We start from the raw sequence: 24,338 nt of genomic DNA on the forward strand, positions 1-24,338 counted from the left end.
AGATATTTGAATTTTGAAGCAATCAAACAGTTCATGGTAATGATTATATTAAAGAACAAACTATAGTGTATAGTAACTGGAATCTGGGTTGCAGCGATAGCTAGCAACCTAGTAAGAGTTACATTAAAAGACGATTATCCGGGTTGCAGCGGTAGCTAGCAACCTAGTAAGAGACGACCACGCCCAATGTTAAGAAATATAAAAAAAACATAGCTCCTAAAATAGGAGTCAGATCAAAACAAAATATATATCAGAGGCGTCACTAGGTTTACTTTATTTCGGACAAAAAAAAACAAAAACTTATTTATAAAGTTACACATTCTAAATCAGCTTCAAATTGAGATTCTTCCTCAGTTGGCAGTTACTTTTTATATTTGTTTTTAAATGGGTTACTATTAGCTGGAGTTCGTTATTTACTAGACGTTTTTTAACGAGAGCGTTAGGTTTTTGTAACTTCTCTCCGAGGGTTTGCATTATCAGGTGAGCATTTTCTCTGCTCACCTTCACTTCTTTGATGAGATCTGCCACATCACTTTTTTTGAATATGAAAGGAATTAGGACAGTAAATTTTCCTCATAAGAATGTCCAATCTGGATCTTCCTTTGAGCTCCTCTGTTTTGGTTTAATACTTCAGCTACTATGGTTAACAGTTCGTTCCTTAATTTAAAATCATCAAGATTGGCCATAAAAATGCAGATTTTAGGGGAAAAGCTGATTTGATTTGAAATTAAAAAATTATATTATAAATAGCACTAGATCTACTAATTTCTTTTAAAATGAGCCATTGAATAGCTCTATGATGTTCCAGTGCCAAGCTATCTGTGAAAAAGAAGAAAGGAGAAAAAAAATGCCGTTTGGCCAGAATGCTGTAGTAGCTGCCAATTTTCTTGATTTTCAAGCCAATATATTTCCCTTGCTGTTAAATCCAAATGACAGAAAGTTTCCTATATTGGGGCTTTGGACAAGGCGGTTCTAATGATGGACTTTCTGTTTTGATCTGACTCTACTTCTAGGAGTTATGGGTTATAATATTTCTTAACATAGGACTTGATCGTCTCTTACTAGGTTGCAAGCTACCGCTTCACCCAGGATAATTAAAGTCAGTTTGTGCTTTACTATCTTATCTAAACATAAATATTTGTTACATCATCCTCTATATAATGATTCCCTTTAATACTTCAATAATGATTGCCTTTAATACTTCAGTTACTATGGGTTACAGTTCGTTCTTTAATAATTAACATTGGACGTGATCGTCTCTTACTAGGTTGCTAGCTACCGCTGCAACCCGGACAACTTTTCAAAAGACGCTTGCAATATCTTCACTTTTAATTACTATTTGGCATGGGTTGTCCTTCAATAGTTTCAGCGTTATCCGATGATCGAGCCTTTATGTACTATTAAGTCTAAACAAAACTTCTATTATTGACTAATACACGAGATACTCTTGACTAACACCATTTATAATAACTTTATCGATCCCCTATGTAAAAACTGGAAAAATACCTGAAAATTAAAAAATTAGTTACATTTTTTGTTGGGTTTTTGTTTAATAACAGCCGACGTATTTTCTTTGTTGGTTAAGCAAAGAGACTCCATGGTTCTATATCTTTCAGGTTTTTCCTCTGTTAAATGAGACTGATATTTCCTCTTTACGTACTAAGTATTTCCGATATTGTAAATTTCTTCTATTTCTCCCTCCATAGCACTGTAATGGAAAGATACTGTCAAAATTCGGGAGTACCCATGTTTTTAATAAAACTGTCGTGTTAAGTAGTAGGCTGTCGGATATTAAAAAATAAGCTTCCTCTGTTCCATTGTTTTGAAAGTATATATTTTTCATAGCTAGTGTTTTTATTTATTTATTTTTTTATATCTGTTTCACTCCACTAGTTACAGGACAATTGCAAACACATTTATGAATAGAAGATTGATAATAATAATTTCCTACAAAGATTCCAATTATTATTAAAACTACAACCGCTACAATAACAAATAACAATAACAAAACACCTGTTACAGTAATACATTCTTTACACTTTCCAGTTTCAACGTCGTGGTCAAAAGTCATATTTTGCATACTTTATGACGAGTTAAAGTCGCGCATCGAGTAGCAAGAACCTAACAAATAATAAAACTAATTTTAAAATTTTCAGGTGTTTTTCTAGTTTGAAATAAAAAATATAAATTATAGCTCGGACACCATAAATATTTTTGCAGTTTACATAATGAACTGAAAAGTAAAATGAAATAAAAATTGAATTTCTTTTCTAGGGATATAGCACAAAAGATATGCATTTTGAAAGTTGAGCCAAAAAAAAGTTTTGTTTCAGGAGAAAATTATAACTTTGAAGTGAGACATGAAATAAGACTTTCGTTGATTGCAAAAGTATTTATGGTGTCTGAACAATAATAATAATTTTTTAATTCAAACTAGAAAAATACCTGAAAATTTTTTAATTAGTTTCGTTTTTTGTTCGATATTAATCAAATTTTTTTTTCATCTCTCACTTCAAAGTTAGTATTGTCTCCTGGAACCAAACATATTTTGGCTCAACTTCTTAAGTGTGTATCTCTTGTGCTACATTCCCGTAGAAAAGAAGGTCAATTTTTTTTTTAATTTTTAGTTATGAATCACTAAGGTTATTATGTAAACTGCAAAAATATTTATGGAGTCTGAGCAATAATATTATTTTTTTTTAATTCCAACTAAAAAACTACCTGAAAAATTTTCAAATTAGTTTTTTTTTATTTAATCAACGAAAGTTTTATTTCATCTCTCACTTAAAAGTTATAATTGTCTCCTGGAACCAAACTTTTTTGGGCTCAACTTCTAAAGTGCACATTTTTTTGCTATATTTCCGTAGAAAAGAAATTCAATTTTTTATTTTGGTTTTCAGTTCATTATGTAAACTGTAAAATATTCATGGTGTCCAAGCAATAATTTTTATCTTTTATTTCAAACAAGAAAAATACCTGAAAATGTTTCAATTAGTTTTGATGTTTGTTCGATTTAATCAACGAAAGTTTTATTTTATCTCTCACTTAAAGGCTGTAAATGTCTCCTGGAACCAAACTTTTTCTGGCTCAACTTCTAAAGTGCGTATCTTTTGTGCAATATTTTCGTAGAAAAGAAATTCATTTTTTTTTAGTTTTCAGTTCAGAATCACTAGTTTTCAATGCATTATGTGAACAGCAGAAATTTTTATGGTGTCTGAGCAATAATATTAATTTTTAATTCAAATTAGAAAAATACCTGAAAATTTTCAAATTAGTTTGTTTTTTGTTTGATTTAATCAACGAAAGTCTTATTTCATGTCTCACTTCAAAGTTATAATTTTCTCCTGGGACAAAACTTTTTTTGGCTCAACTTTCAAAATGCATATCTTTGTGCTATATTTCCCTAGAAAAGAAATTCAATTTTTATTTCATTTTACTTTTCAGTTCATTATGTAAACTGCAAAAATATTTATGGTATCCGAGTTATAATTTATATTTTTTATTTCAAATTAGAAAAATATCTGAAAATTTTTAAACTACTTTTGTTTTTAGTTAGGTTCTTGCTACTCGATGCGCGACTTTAACTCGTCATAAAGTATGCAAAATATGACTTTAGTAACTCTTGACCACGACGTTGAAACTGGTTTGACTACAAAAAGTAAATCTGGACAGTGTAAAGACGATTGCTGTAGTTGTATTACTGTAACATGATATTATACGATGATTGCATTGGCTGTAGCGGTTTTAGCTTTAATAGTAATTGGAATCTTTGTAGGAAGTTATTATTATGAATCCTCTATTCATAAATGTGTTTGCAATTGTAAATAGTGGAGTGAAACAGATATAAAAAAAAACCTAGCTATGAAAAATATATACTTTCAAAACAATGGAACAGAGGAAGCTTATATTTTAATGTCCGAAAGCCTACTACTTAACACGACAGTTTCATTAAAAACATGGGTACTCCCGAATTTTGATAGTATCTTTCCATTACAGTGCCATGGAGGGAGAAATAGAAGAAAGTTACAATATCGGAAATACTGAATACGTAAAGAGGAAATATCAGTGTCATTTAACAGAGGAAAAACCCGAAAGATATAGAATCACGGATTCTCTTTGCTTAAACAACAAAGAAAATACGTCGGCGTGTTATTAAACAAAAACCCACTAAAAAATGTAACTAATTTTTAAATTTTCAGGTATTTTCCAGTTTTTACATAGGGGATCGATAAAATTATTATAAATGGTGTTAGTCAAGAGTATCTCGTGTAGTAGTCATTAATAGAAGTTTTGTTTAGACTTAATAGTACATAAAGGCTCGATCATCGGATAACGCTGAAACTATTGAAGGACAACCCATGCCAAATATTAATTAAATGTGAAGATAATGCAAGCATCTTTTGAAAAGTTGTTACTTTAAAGAACGAACTGTCACCCATAGTAACTGAAGTATTATAAGGGAACTTTCAACTATGCTGCATTAGATGGCTATCTTAAAATTTTGATCGGATGTCCTTAGGGAGAAAATGGACTTGGGAAGGGTAGTCCCTTCAATCTTTTTGGTCACTAAAGCAGGGCACTAGAACTTTTGTTTTCCGTTCGAAAGAGCTCCTTTCTGATCTTATAGGACCATTGGATCGATACGATCAACCCTGAACTGACTTTAATTATCCGGGTTGAAGTGGTAGTTAGCAACCTAGTAAGAGACGATCAAGTCCTATGTTAAGAAATATTATAACCCATAACTCCTAGAAATAGAGTCAGATCAAAACAAAAAGTCCATCATTAGAACCGCCTTGTCCAAAGCCCCAATATAGGAAACTTTCTGTCATTTGGATTTAACAGCAAGGGAAATATATTGGCTTGAAAATCAAGAAAATTGGCAGCTACTACAGCATTCTGGCCAAACGGCATTTTTTTCTCCTTTCTTCTTTTCCACAGATAGCTTGGCACTGGAACATCATAGAGCTACTCAATGGCTCATTTTAAAAGAAATTAGTAGATCTAGTGCTATATGTAATATATTTTTTTTAATTTTAAATCAAATCAGCTTTTCCACTAAAAAATGCATTTTTATGGGCAATCTTGATGATTTTAAATTAAGAAACGAACTGTTAACCATAGTAGCTGAAGTATTAAACCAACCAGTTCGTGGTCATAATAAAGAGCTGTGTAATGGCTCATTTTAAAGGATTTCAGTTTGCAGCGATAGCTAGCAACCTAGTCAGAGACGATCACGCCCCATAGTAAAAACTAATTTAACTCATAAATCCTGAAAAAGATTCAGATCAAAACAAAAAGTACACTATTAGAACCGCCTTGTCCAAAACTTCTATAAAGCAAACTTACCGTCCTTTGGCTTGAATAACACTGAAATATACTGGCTTGAAAATCAAGAAAATTGACTTTAACCACGATATTCTCCACAAACGGCATCTTTTTTCTTTCTGCTTTTTCTTCCTCCTCAACTAGCTGGGCACTGGAAAATCATAGAGAGCTGTATAATAGATCATTTTAAAGGAAATTGCTACATCAGTCACTTTTGTAATTAAAAATAAAATAGTTTTTAAGTAGAATCAATTTTGTCAAAAAAAACTGCACTTTTGATGTATTTTCATACTGCAGTCTTTTCAAAGATATTTGAATTTTGAAGCAATCAAACAGTTCATGATAATGAACTCTATAGTAATAATAGCTATTCGTCCCGATAGTAACCGAAACTCTACAGAACGAAATTTTGATACCAATATCTATTGATATCAAAATTTCAGATATCAAAACCCAGATACAGTTCGTTATCACGAACTGTATCTGGGTTGCAGCGGTAGCTAGCAACCTAGTAAGAGACGATCACGCCCCATAGTAAAAACTAATGTTGCCCATAACTCCTGAAAAAAGGTTCAGATCAAAACAGAAAGTACACTATTAGAACCGCCTTGTCCAAAACTTCTATATAGCAAACTTACCGTCCTTAGGCTTGACTAAAAAAGAAAATATATTGGCTTGAAAATCAAGAAAATTGACTTTAACCACGATGTTCTCCACAAACGGCATCTTTTTTTCTTTCTGCTTTTTTTACTCCTCAGCTAGTTGGGCACTGGAAAATCATAGAGAGCTGTATAATGGCTCATTTTAAAGGAAATTGATACATCTAGTCACTTTTTTAATTAAAAATAAAATAGTTTTTAAGTAGAATCAGTTTTGTAAAAAAAACTGCATTTTTTATGTTACATAAAGGATCAATACTATGATAGGAATCCGGGTTGCAACTGTCCAATTTTCGACAAAATAATTATAAGAAAGGAAATTCGGCAATGGTGTTTTTCTGACAACGTTTTCTTATTTAGCTTCAAACTTTTTCTGATTTCTTTCTAAACTTCAAACTTTTGGTTTTCTTTTTTAAGGTTTTTGAATTGTTGTAATCCCTAGATAAATGATTAGCTAGACTTATCCTTTATATAAGAGCCAAGGGACAGAAAGTTTCCTATATAGGGGTTTCAGACAAGGCGGTTCTAATCGTGTACTTTTTATTCTGATCTGACTCTATTTTTAGGAGTTATGGGATATTGTATTTCTTAACATTGGACGTGATCGTCTCTTACTAGCTTGCTAGCTATCGCTACAACCCGGACATAACCGATGTCATCAGAGGTAATGTCATAATCTAGCGTTTTTTATTTACGTCATATATGGTTCTAATAAAACTATGACGACATTTATTATCCAGTATATGAAAACTAAGTTCTTCGTAAAAATATTTATTTTATTTTAAATATTTTTTTTAATTACAAAAGCATGTAGATGTGACCAATTCATGATGTTCATAACATAAGCTATTACAGTATTATGAAAAAATACAGTTTTTCGTAGAAAATTAATTTTATTAAAGTTGTTTTTTTTTAATTTACAAAAGGTTTTTTAACCGCGGCAATATCATTTAAAGCGAGCTATTAAACAACTCTACGCTGTTCCAGTGCCAGGCTATCTGAGGAGAAAAAAAAGATGCCATTTATGCAGAATATCGTGGTTATTTCTCTTCAATTCCTTCCGAAATTCCTTTTTCCTTCGGAGAATGAAAAAAACAAAACTCAAATAAAATTCTCAAATTTGGAAAGCCTTATTTTCCAGAGGCGGGGAGGTGTACACACCGAGGGTATTTTCTGAGATGGGTTATTTTCCACGGGGAGGGGGGGGCATTTTCTGGGGGGGGGGGGGTAGAACCGAAAAAAAACAGAATAATTTTTGTCGTTTTAAATTTTAATGTCACAAATTCAAATTAAAGGGATTAATTCGCACCTGATCATTAAAATTTCATGCAATTACAGAGGTTGAAAGATCTTATTCTAATCCTGGGGTATATATGATAAATGTCGTGGCGTTTTACAAACGAAAAGAAAGTAAGCACGAATAAAAATTTCTCCATCATCAGAAACACATATTTAAAAGTGTTTTGAGACGTGTTATGGAATAGCTTATCTTTTGTACAAAAAAAAAATATAAAAGACAAACTTATTAGTCGTTAATCAGGCTCCGTTTAAGTTCGCAATATTATAAGACTTTATTTCTGCTTGTCTTAAATTTTGATTAATAAAAAAATTCAACAAATGAAGTTTTTCAAAGAAAAGTAATGAGCTATATTAAACCTAAAAAGAGTTGACATAAAGTCAAATGATCTTCCAGGCGTAAAACCACCACAAATCACCATCAATAAAATAAATGAAACCCAAAACAAACAGAAATTACAACAAGTAACCAAGTTGACCTCAAAATAGTCAGGTAATAAAATGAGTTGGGCTGACGACCTCCATTTTTTCTGAAGACCAGAACATAATTTGCACTTTAAGCGACTCAGCCGAGTAGTAACCGAAACTTTAAAAAGCGGAATTTTGATAACAATAGATACATCGAAAGAACTGGCTTGGCTTTTTAAGGTGATTCCAAGTATACAAATTTCATTAAGTTTAATGTTACCCATAAAAAGGTAAGAGCCTGAGAAAATTTGCCTGATTTTCAAAAAAGGGGTACCCCCAGAAAAAAAAGCGATCCAAACAAAATACCACCATCAAATTCAGCATGTCAGCGAACTCTACTGTGAAGGTTTCGAGCTCTTATATACAAAAATGAGGAATTTTGTATTTTTTGGCAGAAGAAAGACTTCGGATGCGGGTTTATATGTATTTTTTGTTTGTTTGATTTTGTCGTTTTTTGTGTTTTTTTTTTAAGGGTTGATCGTATCGATCCAATGGTCCTATAAGATCAGAAAGGAGCTCTTTCGAACGGAAAACAAAAGTTCTAGTGCCCTGCTTTAGTGACCAAAAAGATTGAAGGGACTACCCTTCCCAAGTCCATTTTCTCCCTAAGGACATCCGATCAAAATTTTAAGATAGCCATCTAATGCAGCATAGTTGAAAGTTTTACTCCTTTTTTTTACAAATGGCCATCTCAAAATTCAAAACAACAAAGCAACATTAAAACTCGAAACAAACAGAAATTATTCCGTATATGAAGGGTTTTCCCCTCCCAATATCTTGCTCTTTACGATAAGACTGTTAGCACTTTTAAAAAAATTACTATTCTAATTAAACGGCCCCTGTGTTTCGGTAGCCGTTTTTAAAAAATTGGGACAAACAGTCTAACTTTAGCGTAAAGAGTAAGATATTGAAGTAGGGACAAGCCTTCATTTACAAAATAATTTCTGTTCGTTTTGAGTTTTAATGGTTGCTCTTTACTTTCAGTTAAAAAAACTTGTTTTTGTTATTTAATTTCTGTTCGTTTTTCAAATAATGCAGGTAAATCTTGCTCACCCTCCATGAAATATATCCCCCTCCTTACGGAAAAAGCCTCCGTGAAAATTTCATTAAACGTAAAGAACATTCCCCCCCCCCGCAGTCAAATTCCCTCCAGATTGTTCCATCCTCGCTGAAAATAAAAATAATTTTTCAAAATTCTCTACATAATTTTCTATTTGTCTCTTTACCTACCGGGTTATTCATAATCTTATTAAAGTCTTTTCTTTTACTTTCAGGCTCGTCTAAATTGCGATTTTTATTATTAGCGTTGACCCTTGATAGACACTTGAGTAGATATCGGGCGATAATCGAGTGAACAATGGTGACGCAGATAAGTTCATTAAAGCCCAATAAATAGGCAATAGCACGAACTTGAAACCTGCATATTGCATATGAAATTTTCGCCGAAATAATACTCTCGCCATTGTGGGTATGGGCGTTTTCAATAGATATCACGCATCAAGTGCATGATAAAATAGGTTCTCTGGGAGCACCTCATAAACACGAAAGTTACATGCACTGCCTTGTTGTTCCAGCCAAGGGTTAATCTTAGAATCAATTTCGTAGCTGTAGAAGTCTTTTGATTGTAAGGACGGACCAGCCTCACAGCTGGCAGTTATTGAATTCAAAGGATGACTGGGAAGTCATCGAGTAACCCATGTTTTGCGAATCTTAGTATTAAAAAGAAACTGGATAATTCCAATTCAGTTAGAATGTTTGACTAGAAAATTCAAGAGGAACGAGAATTGTTAATTATATGTTCTTTCTTTCCAGAGAAACAGAGCGTCAATTCTAAGGAAATATGGCCTTTCTGAAAGGACGAAAAAGGATCAAGTTGACCCTGAATTTCTAGGCAAGCTCAAATTTTATGATCGTCAAGTCTCACATACCCTTGTTGATCAGATATTTTCTGGCCAGCTCATCAGCACGCTCGTTTGTGAGACATGCAAAGAAAAATCTCAGAGGCTCGAAAACTTTCTGGATCTTAGTCTTTCTATATCTGAAGAGAAGCCTTCGCGACCAGCATGGAAGAAAAAGCCCTTGGACGATGATGATGAGGATGGTATTGCCCTAGGATGTTTTAGTAAGTAATTTTAGTTAGGCTAATCCAAAATGTATAATTCAAGAATATTTAAACTAGGTCTGGCTGTGCTTAGAGAATGAAGGTTTAGTTTAAAAATATCCCCAAAGCACTGTTGCCATTTTGACTTTCTTTTTCTGTAGATTCAATTGCATTACTTATGCGTAGCTTTCAAAACTTTCTTTGAAAAGTTAAAATTCTGACCCTATCCCTGTGTACAGTCTGGCCTAAAGTAAAAAGAAAAACTGACCGATAACGGTGGTTTAAATAGTTAAAGCACCGAGGACAATAAAAATGGCATCTGATTTTTTGAACTGATGAGATTAAACTTACACGACCCTATACATCATGAGAATTAGGGAAAAATCAGGACCTCAATTTTTAATGAAGCAGTTCTACAGTTTTTAGTAATAGTGAATGCCAATAAACAAAATAATCTAACATCTTAATAAGTTGTACTTACTATTTTAATTGTACTTGAGGCGTTTCCCGCCTCACCTGGCATCTGAAATTCAGATGTTTCGAGGGGATTTGTTTAACCACAAAATCCCCAGATTCACCGTAGCTGAGCTTGCAGTGTGACGCTGCTAAGCCCTACCCCAAGCCAAAGATTAGCGAGACCAGGATTCGAACTCCCGTCCCGAAGGACATATGATTGAAAGTCCAGTGTGCCATCTACTCGGCGAGAGTTGAGAAGATTTAACTTTGTTTTGAAGGTGTAGTTGTCTTTGGAAATCAACAGGTTGTTAATGTCTGAATTTTTGCGGACGGAAAGCGTTTATAAGTTGAGCTTGTTAGTTTTGCTAGTTTATTTTTATTGCTCAACCAGTGAACACTGATGAAAATGTGGTACTGTCCTAAACACTTTGTTATTTGAAACAACCAGGAGAAAAATCTTAGTAAACTGCAGTTTTCAAGTATGACTAGACCTGAGATGGTTCTGAGGGGCAAAATGCTTTTATTTTGACGTCATTGATACCTTTAAAAATATGATGTCTTGCCCTAAGTAAAATCCCTTTGAATGTTGTACATGTCAGACTTTAAATAGATCGAAAATTCTTTAAACTACATTCCACCACTTTATGGTGAAATTTCTAGTCAAGAATTCAGTTGTGGAAACTAAGCTCTAAGTATCCGGACGTCGTGTCTATTTTTGAAGTAGGTTGGTGGCACACAATCAAAATAATAGAAAGAATAAGGAAAAAATGAAATTACGTTTTTTTATAAATGGAACTATGCCAGCCATCTGGAGGATCTTTATATAATCTTGACAGTTTTCATTTTACCATATAAAGTGGTTAATCTAATGGAGTTATGTCTGCTGACGTTTCTTGCTTGTTATATACAGTACTATACAAACGACTTTGTGTTATCAAGTTAAAAGAAATAATTGGAAGAAGATAAGAAAAAAAGTTAATGATAAAAAATAAATAATTAATGATAAGACCGCAAAAAAAATTAAAACAGAGTAAAGATAAGATTTAAGAATCGAAGCTTTGGAGTCGGAGCGGATAAAATTAAAGCATCTCCGACTCCATAATGTTTTCAATCTCTTTTATCATGGAGTAACCTGGACGTATATCTTGTCAAAATACCTTTTATTCATCTTTATATTGTCTGGCTATGAATACCTTTCCTTTCCCCTTAGGCAGGAACTAGTCGATGATCCATCCTGCCGGGCACCAATGAACGACCAGATGATTAGCATCGTCTAAGACCATCTATCAGCCGTACCCTCTTCTGCAATGTTCAGACAGTCTTTACCCTAACGACGTCTGTGTCGGTAGAAGCCACCCCAAGGATCCAGTTCTTCCTTGAATGCCTTTCGAGACCCTTTTTCTGGCCGCCCATGTCTTCGTTTCCAGCTTAGGAGGGGGTCGTTGGTGGGAAATCATGGGATGTGGTCCCAGCTTTCCATAGCAGTGTGTGCTCTAGGAATTTTAGTACTCGTTGTTTTATGATTACTCTGGGAGAGTCTTTGAACACCTTCTAACCTCTAAGTTTGAGATACAAGACCATCGTCTAACGTGTAGTAAGCGCCTCATGCAGCTATGGTCAAATACTTTCAGGCACTTAAAGGCTAAGTTTCGCAATGGTACAACAGGATCGACCGAACAGTTGCCTCGTATGTGTTCATTTCATTTCTTGTAATAATTTTATGTTTGCCCTAAAGCAACTTCTTCAGGCTTGCAAGTATAGCCCACGCCTTTCTTTTTTGGACTCGAACGTCAGTTTTTGTACCTTTGTTTGGTGTTAGGATAAACCCAAGGTAGCAGAGTTCTTCGACAGTCTTGATGGCTTTGCCCTTTAGTAGGATTAAATAAAAAAAACAAGTTTTTTCAACTGAAAGTAAAGAGCAGCGTTAAAAATTAATACGAACAGAAATTATTACGTATATAAAAGGAATTGCCCTCTCCTCAACACTCCGCTCCTTACACTAAAGTTTATAGTACTTTTAAAAAATCGTCTTATTGTTCTAACTGAAGGGCCCTTGTGAGTCAGGAGTAATTATTAAAGAGTTGGGGAAAAATTCAAAACTTTAGCCTAAAGAGCCAGGTGTTGAGGAGGGGGCAACCCCCTTTATATACGTAATAATTTCTGTTCGTTTTCAGTTTTAAAAATGCTTCTTACTTTCAGTTGAAAATACTTGTTTTTTTTTTAATTTAATTTCTGATCGTTTTTTAAACAAGACCAGAAAATCTCGAACTACTTCCACAAGGAAACCCCCTTCCAACTGCAATATCTTCTATAATTCAATCCCGGTGAAAAGTTTATTCTGGAGAAATATTCTTAACCACTCTGCGCGTAAAATTGACACGGAAAAAAGAAAGCAAGACACATTCTGTATGTCTTCCCCCAGTGTATAATTTTCCCTGATTAGTTCACTCCCTGAAAACTCCTCTCCCCATTGAAAATCCCCCCGTGGAAAAAACCCCACCAGTAAATTTGCCCCCCACCCCCCCGAAAATGTATGCATAGATCCCAATAACAAATACTATGCACAAACAATGGGCAAATTTTATAACTTAAAGACTTTTCCCGTAGGGCTGTGGGGGGGGTAATTTTATACCCAAATGCATAGTTATTTGGCCTTTCGACTAGGCTGAAAAAATGGCTATATCAAAATTTTGATCAGACGATTTAGGGGAAAAGGGGCGGGGGAGGGGGCCGAGTGGCCCTCCAGTTTTTTGGCTACTTAAAAGGTCACTAGAACTTTTAATTTCTGTTCAAATGAGCCCTCTCCCGATATTCTAGGACCATTGGGTCGATACAATGACTCCTGGGAAAAAAAAAAAAACAAATAAACACACATCTGTGATCGTTCTTCTGGCAAAAAATACAAAATTCCACATTTTTGCAGATAGGACTTTTAGGGACTGTTTCCCCCTTTTGTCGAAGTCAGGAAACATTTCTCAGGCTCGTAACCTTTGTTGGCTAAAACTAAACCTAATGAAATTTATATATTTGAAATCAGCGTAAAAATTTGATTCTTTGGACATATCTATTGGTATCAAAATTCCTTTTTTAGAGTTTCTGTTACTATTGAGCCGGGTCGCTCCTTACTTCCAGTTCGTTGCCACGAACTGTTTGATATCTGGATGGTTTGGATGTTTGCTTTTAGAACTTTTTTTTTACTTACGGATTGTGGGTTTTTTTGAGGTATAGAAGACATCATTAACCGTCACTTGAAGGTCAGTCTACAAGCTACCTATGATACTAATATCGTCTTGGAATTCAATATCTTTCATTACAATCGGATTGTCTTTTTTTTTTCACTAACGACAATCCATTTGTGGGTGTAAATTGGGTTCACCATTATCTAATTAGTGATGTAGTTGAAGAGAGCTTGTGAGAGAGGGCACTCCTGACTCAGCTTCAAACTGTTGTTTCACCGTTGGCAGTTCTGACTCACGTAACTGTTTACTCATAAACCTTTTAGAGTATTTCGATCAGTTATACTGGGAAACTGTCTTTTCCCGTGAACTTCCAGATCTCGGCCTTGATGAGGGAATTGAAATCGGATAAAAAATCGATGAAGGTGATGATGACAGGCAGGTGAAATATCTTCCTCAGTTGTAGAATCCAACGGACGATAAAAAATATGTCCTGAACGGCTTTTACTGGGCATGAAACCTGCTTATCCGGTTTCATGTTTGTCATTGTCAATGAGCATTAAAAGAATTACCCTAAAATAAAAGTTCAAAATAGGGATAAAATCCTTTTTAATAGACAGTGTATAGAAATTCACAAAAATACCAGATATTTCGGTCACATATACAGTGACCGTCATCAGTAGTAAAACCTATTGAAGAATTACCCTGTTGCTTTTTTCATAGACATCCCAGTAATAAGATGACAAAACCAGTCACTTGATCAAATCCTCCAACGGCAGTAGAGGGCAGCTAATCAATCAATCCATGACAAGACTGGCCAGCCACTTGTTACAGAAGTCATAAGAAATCAATGATGGAGATACCTCGGTCACGGACTACTAAAAATTTCCGGTTATGCAAAAGGTTTATGGCTCTGAAAGGCCAGTTTATAAAGCAAATCTATTCAAACAACCTTTTGTTGGAAGTTTAAGTTATATTGTTCTTGTCGTATCATTATATCTATTTATGCTGCAATACAACTCGAAAATGACCATTTATTTAGGGGGGGAGGGGTGGGGCCTACAGAGTTGAAGATTTAGCTCTCCTTTTCAGTAAAGTGTAAATGATAGTCTAACCCTCAGAGGTTTCAGTGCGTGAGTAGCCCCGCTCTTATTCGTGGATTTTTGTTTGTTTTACGTTTGACTTGATTAATCATTTTATTTTATGTTAGTTTTAAGTTTGTTCTGTCACCTAACTTTATTTGTAATCGTTTTGGGTTTATACCTCTTAAAATTTCCTTGAAAAACTTATTTGTTTTAGAAAAGTTTTTGACTTAATCTCAAGACAGTAGCCACAGTGAGGATAGTTATTCAAGAGTCATACAGGTCAGACTAATTGGAGGAGTTCAGGGGGTAAATAACTCACAGGGGTAGTCGATATATTTTGTGTATCGTAGGTGCTTAAATTTTGTTGCTTTGGGGAGGGGTTGTCGTCCCAAACATGCAGATATATATATCAGGGCATGAAAAAAGTAAGTGGTAGTGGTTTTACTTAGTTATATTTGGATTTACTGGAGAAATTCTATTATTTTTGTGCCCCAGGTCTTAATTAAGGAAAAAAATAATAATTAATATTCAAATTCAGAGAAAAAAAAACTATTAGTCAGAATCGCACCTTTGTAAATTCAGGAATTTGGGGTCAAACATATCCGGCTTAGAGTTGTTGTCTAGTATTTGTCGACTTCTTAGCCCACTAACTAGGTCTCACAAAATGTAAAAATTGGGAAACCAACATTTAAACTGTTAAAATAAACTAATCGGTTAATTCAAAGGAAAAAATCTCAACCATCCTTTGAATTTTCAGAAAAAGAAATATGTATAAAGTTTGACCGAAAATTTGAGGTTCTACTTATCGATTTACTGTGATATTATTATTGTTTTGTTGGATTGATATTGATTTGATTTATTATTATGCTTAGACTGATGCTTTATTGATGTTATTTATAAATTAATTGATTTACTATGCAAAACTTCTAATCAAATCCTTTTTGTCTAATTATCTCGGTGTTTCTCGCAAATTTTGTCACCTAATTATACATATTAATGGCAGAAATTTCAGCACTAAAATATATCTCTGGTGTGTTCGTTGGTAACTAAGACGAATTAATAAAAAGCAAATACGAGTATATACATAATTTTTATTTAAAAAACTCAAAAGTGTACATTGGAGGGAGGAAACCTATGTCTGTATAATAGCTATTATAATTCCAAGAATTGTTTAATCAGTGTGTTCTTTCTTACCAATTGCTCCTTCTGGCCTAGACCCCATTGCAAAGTGGCAGTACCTATTTCCAAACTACAGCCGATCGTTTCATGACAAATGAACGAAGTCCAGTTCTTACCTTTGTAAAATATTATATTTTGTACTTTGTATTATTATTCTTTCACTTGTGTAAATTTAGCATTGACTCTAATTATAGATTTTGTTAGTTTCTTATACGATTTATTATTTGTATATTTTAGTGTTATGACAAAAACTCTAGGTTTTCTCCTATTTTTCAATATTTGTTTTTAATTAATAGAAAGGATTTCCAATTGTGCTTGTCTTTCGGGTTTCCGCGCTAAAATGTTTCTGCGGTATTCTTGTGTGTTATGAGAATTAGCTTCAGTTGTTTGAATAATTTAATCATCATAAAAATTCATAACTAAAATGAATGAATTAATTGCCAAAACAAATACCTAATTCAATTTTACTTACCTCAGTGTATTATTATTCTAGAAATCAATAACGGACCTTCGAAACATCAGCTTAAAAAGGGAAAGAAAGCAGCCAAAACCCAAAAGAAGAAGTTAAAAAATAGGAGAGAGCCTCAATCAGTGGAAGAGGAAATAGAAAAGAAAGACGAGGGAAAGGAGGAAAAAGGAGACATAAAAGTGAAAGAAAAAATGGAATCTGACGAAGAGGATGATAGTGTTGTCACGACTAAGTCTCCAGCCGAATCTCCAGGTGAATTTTCTGATTTGTTTTCCTTTATCCTTACATTCTTTTTTATCAAGCCTTGCATAGGTAGGCTGGCCATCTAAACTAAAAATTGTTCCGTTCGTTTTTCATGGTTTTTAGTTAAGTTCGTAGTACGTGACTATTGGTGGTGCTTTACCTACTATTGAAAGTGAAACCGAGGTCTTCGGCGAAAACCGACGTCTTGGACATCGCTTAATGTTTTTTTTCTATTTGTCCTTTTTCAGAATACGGTTCTGCCATAATTTTTCTGTAAAGCAGTAATATATTTTGATTTTGGTCAACTAAGTTACAATACTATTTTTTCGATTCGTACTGAAAATGTCAGTAAATACATCAATACGAATTTTGTGGAAATCAAACCCTTTTTGTGAAATATATGGTAGGTGATAAACAAAAAAAAAATCGCATGCTGACCAATAGTCTGCGTTGCGCAGGTACCGGTCTCCTGATTTGACGCCTTCGGTCGGGAGTGCAACGCGTGGTTGGGGCAGATCATCCGACGCTTCCCGTGTTTTTCCCTAGATTTCTCCAGGTACCCATGTAGAGCTGGGTCGACTCCTGCTGAGCTTAAAGAGTCACACCATCGACCCCCGTCCCAAACCAAAAAATCAGCGACACCAGGACTCGAAACCCTGAACTCAGGATCTCAAGTCCGTAGGTGATTTGTGATCTTAGTAAATTTTTATCATCGAATTTTAGTCATTTATGATCATTAGTCGAAATTAACCATGAATGATCATTGATTGCAGACAGTTTCTTCTTTGACATCACCAAATCGAATAACCTTAATTGAATTGCCCTGCGGAAGGAAAGCAACACAATGCCAGTAGAATAGCCAAGGACAGGCTGCGTATGACTAATTAGCATAAAAATTGAAAAGATAAGTGCACCATTTGTGCACTAAGGTTTCTAATAATGACGATGTCTTTACGGCTTAGAAAGCTTATAGAAAATTGTAGAGAGTATATTTTGTTTTGTCTTAACCCTTGTATTAACCCCTTTCCCTCTATTCTTAGTAAGGCCGTATCTATAAGGGGAGTTTGACCCCCCCCCCCCCCCGACATTTTTGCCTGACTCGTAAAAATGTAACTACAATGCACTTGAACGTGTTTTTGATGTGTTTTTGTAATTTCTTTTTGTGTAAATTCCCACTCCCGAAAAAAATACCCCCCTCCCTCGAACAAAAATCCTGGATACGCCTTTGATGATTAGTCTTTAGTAGAATTGAGGTTGTTAGAAGGAAGTATGCCTTTCTCTCCTTTCAAACCCGTAACCTGGGTATTCTTTGTACAAATAACTGATCAGAACAAACATCTAAAGAAGTTGACATATTTTCAGTTTTGACAAAGTTGGCTTTGAAATTCGTTTGCTTTAATATTTACTCTTGTTTAACATTTAATATTTACTATTTACTATTCGTTGGTTTTAATATTTACCATTGAGCTTTAAATTCGTAAAGCTCAATGGTCTATATAAGCTCTTGGTCTGTATAAAGAAAAAGACCAAGTAGGTCAACTGTCACGCGTTTCATCGATCAAGACTCTGTACCTGTAAGATGGCTTTGCTGGAAATTTTGGGAGGAAAGGGGGTATTTTTCCAGAGGAAAGGATCGATATTAGAATCAAGTGTATTTATGTTCCCAGTGGATTCACAGGAATTTTCCTTGGAAAGCTCCTTGGTAGCTTGTCCCATATCTCCCTCCGCTGTACGTATATACATACAAGGAATTTTTACATTCCTTGAAATTTTTTTAGTATTAGGATAAATACTTTACTTTTTTTAGATTTACATAACAAGAAGGTGTATTGAAGGTGGTTGGCAAGTAGGATGGATAGACTTAGGATTGCTGGTAGGATAATCCATAGGTGTATCTTCCATTTAAGATGGTAGAACCGGGTCTATCATCCTAATAGACTTGCTTTAGGAGGCAATAGATCTTCGCTGAGAAGTATATTGAAGCGTTTTGCAAAACTTTGAAAAGTTAATTTGGCTAGCCTGCCGCAGAGACATACTGTCTCGGTCCTACTTTTCTTTGAGCTAACAAAACTTTTCGGCTAAGATTACGCTAATCTGTGGTAAACCAAAGACGCAGAATGTTTGAGATTTGTCAAAAAAGAAAATAAAGACCCAAACAAGCATACTTTTCATTATTAAGTTATTAAATTTATCATTTTGACTGATTTTCTAACTTTAACCGGATCAGGCAGATACCAAGAAGCTTTTATTTTGTATATGACTTATGCTTTGATGTAAAATAAAATCAAGAAAAAAGGGTAGATTTTTTTTCGCCATTTAATGACTGATTTGCCATTTTTTAATTTTGATGTCAGAGTCTGCTTTAACTTCTAAAAACTTGAGTCTCGAACACTAGTGGGCCTTGGATTTAAATTTTCACTACTTTTTAGCAATATATGATATAAAGTTCTTGCATTATATCTTCAGTCTGCAATGAACGCACAGTGTATGGTAAAGTATCAAAGCCGGTGTAAACAAAAGAAGGGCTGTTCTGTTTTGTTGTATGACAAAAATTGCAATAATATCACTAAATTACTATTATAATTAGGGTTTTTCGCTGTTTCAGCTTTTATCCATCCCCCCCCCCCCCCTCATTTTATGCTTGATAATTTGAATATAATAATTGAAAGCGAAAAAGCGGATGAGAATATACCCTCACTGCTGACCCAACTTTCATTGCTGAATTTATGGATGCATTCCCACGACCGCAATACGTGAAATTTTGGTGCAATCGAAGGACTAGTTTTTTTTACAATAAAGACGGGCGTCTAGTGTGGAAAAACATTGCCAAGAAACTGGCAAATGATTTAAAAAAAACTGAGGGTAATGAAAAATATCTATGCATGGATAAAAGGTTATGTTTAATAAAATTAATATTTCTACTTCCTAGAATTCACCCCTTTCTGTGTGTGTGTTTCTTTGTTTGTCTTGATTATTTGAAAAAAACTACGTTTTCTAAAGAGTTAAAGAGGCTGAGTTACAAGGTCGAACCTTAAAACGTACAGGGATTAGGAGGCACAGTTGGGGGGCTGCTGCCCCCCAAACCCCCCGCTTTCGCAGCCTTTAAATAAATAAAAAAGTTTTTTAAACTGAAAGTAAGGAGCGACATTAAATCTTAAAACGAACAAAAATTATTCCGTATATGAAAGAGGCTGTGCCCTCCTCAACGCCTCGCTCTTTATACTAAAGATTTTATTGTTTAAAAAAAAGAGTTGTGAGAAAGTCAAACTTTAGCGTAAAGAGCGAGGCGTTGAGGAGGGTACAGCCCCTTTCATATACGGAATAATTTCTGTTCGTTTTAAGATTTAATGTCGCTCCTTACTTTCAGTTTAAAAAACTTTTTTTATTTAAAGGCTGCGAAAGCGAGAAGTTTGGGGGCGGCAGCCCCCAACTGTGCCTCCTAATCCCTGTACGTTTTAAGGTTCGACCTTGTAACTCAGCCTCTTTAACTCTTTAGAAAACGTAGTTTTTTTCAAATAATTTCTGCACGTTTTTGTACAGTTTATTACTTATTATTGCTTGACTAACTGTTAGCCGATCGTGTCAGGAGTTAAAGTTTTAAAAAAGAAACTGTGTTTCTTTTTTAAAATTTAAATTCAGTATATAAAAAATTTCCTCTGACGGTGAATCGAACCCGGGTTTTCCGCCTGACAGCCAGAAGTCTCGACCGCTGCACTAAAGAGACACAATAGTAATTGTTTTTTAGTAAGGGGAATCTATTTTTGACGCAAGCAAATCCCCAAAAAACTTGATATTTGGTTTTTGGAAAACAGATTGAGCTGAAATTTCGAAGATAAGCTCCCAGGCCCCAGGAAAGCTTATCCTCTAAATTTCAGCCCGATCAGACAACGTTAAAGGGGGGTTGTGGTGGGAAAAATTAACATGGGCTATTATAGGAAAACGAGGTTTTTCGTAAATGTAAATTCGGGGGATAATTTTTTAGGTCTGAAAATATCAAAAGGCCCTAACAGGTCGAATTCTGCTTCGAATGAGTCCTCATTCACCCGGATCAGTTGCCAACTGTGGCCTGTAGGCGTGGATAACAAAAAAAAAGAAAGAGAAATGAAGTTTAAGTGGCTATATTTGGTTTTTTGAAAACAGGGAAGGAGTGATCGGATTGAGCTGAAATTTCGAGGATAAGCTACCGGGCCCTAGGAAAGCTTAACCTCTAAATTTCAGCCCAATCGGACAACGTTAAAGGGGGGCTGTGGTGGGAGGGTCGAAACTTCCGGCCCAGTTTACCCCATGAAGATAAAGTCGGAGGAGGATGAAATTTTGCACGTTTCTTAGTTTGAGCTTGGGCTACAAAATGAGATAACCGATGTCTCTCTGCGACCTCTAGGACCTGAAATCGCTTAACATTGTGGTGGGTCGCCTCTTTATAGAGGCACAAGTGTGCCTCCTTGACTTTAGGTAATAAAAAAGTGTTCTTTATTATATCTCCGTTATCGGCTTCCATGGTCACTACTTTACATCATTAAAAGCATGAATTCAAAAGTAGTATACCAAGTTCTATGCTGATTTTTCAATTTTGTGAGCAGATAAAGAGGGGACAATGAATGCAATCCAAAAGATGGCTTTCAGAAGGGTTTTGCTGATGTTGTCGTATAATGCCGTCTATAATTACTTCGACTTCACTGTGAGAAATATGGTGGCCGGCGTTTAACCCCCCCCCCCCCCCCGAATATATAATTTGGGATATATATTTGTGCATAAGGGGGGGGGGGTAAAGTATTTGGACAGTTTGAAGTCAGAAAACAATTCTTACTTTATAATATGCAGGATAATTATACCTAACACATTTTGCATGCAGACCGGCTATACTTTATCCCCCCCCAATGTGCAAATATATAGCCCAAATTTGTTTCTAAAGTAACGAAGAAAACCCTGAAAATATCCCCGAGAAAAATACCCCCTCCCCCCCAGAAAATACCCCCCCCCCTCTTGTGGAAAATAAGGCTTTCCAAAAAAACTGGTTTCTTCGTATAATACACAAGTATCGGAATTTTTCCTGGAGAGAGAGCCAGATTTCCCGGTATTATTTGGAAATGATCAGAAATTAAATTAAAAAGAACAAGTTTTTTTTCACTGAAAGTAAGGAGCAACAGCCTCCTCCTCAAGACCTCGCTCTTGACGCTAAAGTTTTTTTTTGTATAGAATTTTAAAACAAAACTTATTGTTATAATTAAACAGCCATTTGTTTTTAAGGAATCGTTCTTAAATAATTAGGACAAAAAGTAAAAACTTTGGCGTAAAGAGCAAGGTCTTGTGGAAGGGACAGCTCCTTTCATATACGTAAAAATTTCTGTTCGTTTTAAGTTTTTATGTTGCTCCTTACTTTCAGTTAAAAAAACTTGTTTTTTAATTTAATTTCTGATCGTTTTCAAATAATACCGGGAAATCTGGCTCTCTCTGTCTATGAAAACTTCCGGTACTTGTGTATTATACGCCACTCCCTCAAGTTTACGATGTGTAAAACTCGAGAATAAACTGTTTTTTTTTTTATAGTTTCTTCGTTACTTTAGGAGCAAATTTGGGCTATAGATTTGCACATTATGGGGGGGGGGGGTAAAGTATAGCCGGTCTGCATGCAAAATGTGTTAGGTACAATTCTTCTGCATGTTATGAAGTGAAAATTGTTTTTTGACTGCAAACTGTCCAAATACTTTACCCCCCCCTTATGTACAAATATATAGCCCAAATTATATATTTTCCATTTATTCTGTCACTGGTTTTTGTCTTGTCTCGCGCTAAGCTGAAAGAAACTAACGAAGAAACCGGTTTGTTCTCGAGTTTTGCACACAGCGTAAACTTGAGTGAGTGGTGCATAATACACAAGTACCAAAATGTCTTCCCCCTACGGAAATAAAAAAAAAACTCAAATAAAATTCTCAAATTGGAAAGCCTTTTTTTTGGGGGGGGGAGAGTATTTTTTCGGAGGGGTATTTTCCAGAAGGGTAAACCTCTAGAACCGAGAAATATACAAGCTTAAATTCTATAAATTCATATAATGTCTGATTTAAAAAAATAGATTATGAAAACTATATATTTCCTTGAAAGTGTTCTTTTTTAGTTTTTACATTGGCTTTAATCTGGGGAGGGGGTGCCTACCACCTTAAATTTTGAAAAAATTGAATTTTAGGTTCGAGCATTTTCATTGGGAAAATGTTTTTTTTTTGGTATCTTTGTTGAGAAAATTGGAATAAGCAAAACAATATTTTGCACCCTACATGTAAAAAAAATCTTTTATCCGCCTCTGCATTTTCGTAAGTTGACGTCACTGATCGTCATTTTTTCGACATAAAATTTCAATTTTCCTTCTTTTGCTATACCTATTTGGCGTTTAAACCAGTTTTGTACTTAAAGGGGTGACAGACGTAGCGTTTTAAACCTAAAAAAGACTATATATTCAAATCGAGAGATTACACGCCAATTTATGATCTAGCAATTATTTTTACTTTGAAGCTTATTTGGGCCGTTTTTATGTTAGCTTATTTATGTCGGAGAGTTTGAGTGTGTAAACCAAGTATTTCAATACTCATCTTGCGGAAATACTTACCTTAGAGTAGATTATAATTTTATTTTAAAAGCATGATCCGCAATAAAATTAATGAAAATACATAAAAAATATGATGGGTCAAAATTTAGAAATTTTTGTTATATATATTTACGAAACTAGGTATAAAACTTTTTGCTAACCGCTGATGGGCACAGTGTACCGGCTGAAGTTTCTCAACAGGCTCTGCAACCCTGTGCGGGAGTCGCTTTGTTGTGGATCGAGGGGGGAAAAGAGTTTTGTGAATTGGGTGGCTCAGAAATTTTATTACGAAATCAATGCAAATTTTCTCTCTTCTTTTTTCCAGAGTTTGCATTTTGAACTTTTTCAGCTGCTCTTCATACGACATTTTAGCCGGCTTTGGAACTACCATTAGAGCTATTCTCTGAGCTCTTTCGATCCTGGCGCTTTGCTCAATCTTCGGTCCAAAATGTCAAACAGGAGATGCATATTATAGAATTGGGAGAATAAAAGATGAAAATATTCGGAGGAGGTGATCTGGAGGGGCGCCATGTTTCGACATAAGCTTGAGCATCTGCAGCCTAGCATTCCCCTTTTTTACTAGACTAAATGTGTGCTTCCCATTTTAAATCACTGGTAATAATGACTCCCAAGAGTTTAATTTTCCTTATTTTAAGAGAATCAGAGATAGTTGGTAGAAAATTTGGTTCAGAAGAATTTAAAAATGAAATAGTTAAAATTGAAGATTTACTATTATATACTTTCATATTTGAACTGGGAGCTTTATTATTTATGCTATTAATTAAAATTTGAGCTTTGCTACATTCATTGGCTTCACAAATTTCTCCAAGAATAAGGTCGTCAACATATTTCCAGCGGTTTCACAATCATTAGCAATATCATTGATCGTAACTAGAAAATGAATAGGACCCAGAATGGTACCTTGATACACTCCACAAAAAACTGGCTCGGGTTCAGAGAAAGACTTCTTATATTTCAAAATTTGGAACCTATGTATTAAAAAACTCTGAATCATTTTAACAACAGCAACATTCACTCTAAAATCAATTAAAATCTTAGAAATTAAAATGTTATGATCAATCAAATTGAAACCCTTTTTAAAATCAATTGTTATTAAGTTTAGCCATTTACCAGGTTGATCAACATGCTTAACATGCTTAAAAACAAAATTTAAAAGACTGGCTAGATAATGGGATGTTGATGTATTTTTTCTGTTACTGTACTGATGAGGATCAAGTAGGGGTTCAACTTCAGCTTTTAGCCAATTTGCTACAAAACTTTCACATATTTTGCTGAACAAG

General features: G+C 34.7%; 1 protein-coding gene across 1 annotated transcript in view; it reads left to right on the forward strand.

The window, feature by feature from the left end:
- Usp16-45 (ubiquitin specific protease 16/45) overlaps positions 1–24,338 on the forward strand; it is an 81,182-nt gene that overhangs the window by 41,798 nt on the left and 15,046 nt on the right. The window contains exons 7-8 of the mRNA XM_089086354.1: positions 9,564–9,873; positions 16,242–16,469. Coding sequence (XP_088942480.1) covers positions 9,564–9,873; positions 16,242–16,469 — 538 coding nt within the window. The remainder of the gene's footprint in view (positions 1–9,563; positions 9,874–16,241; positions 16,470–24,338) is intronic.

Source organism: Artemia sp. Qi Xiang Cuo, chromosome 1, assembly GCF_049724085.1.
Source record: "Artemia sp. Qi Xiang Cuo chromosome 1, ASM4972408v1, whole genome shotgun sequence".
Classification (NCBI taxonomy): domain Eukaryota; kingdom Metazoa; phylum Arthropoda; class Branchiopoda; order Anostraca; family Artemiidae; genus Artemia; species Artemia sp. Qi Xiang Cuo.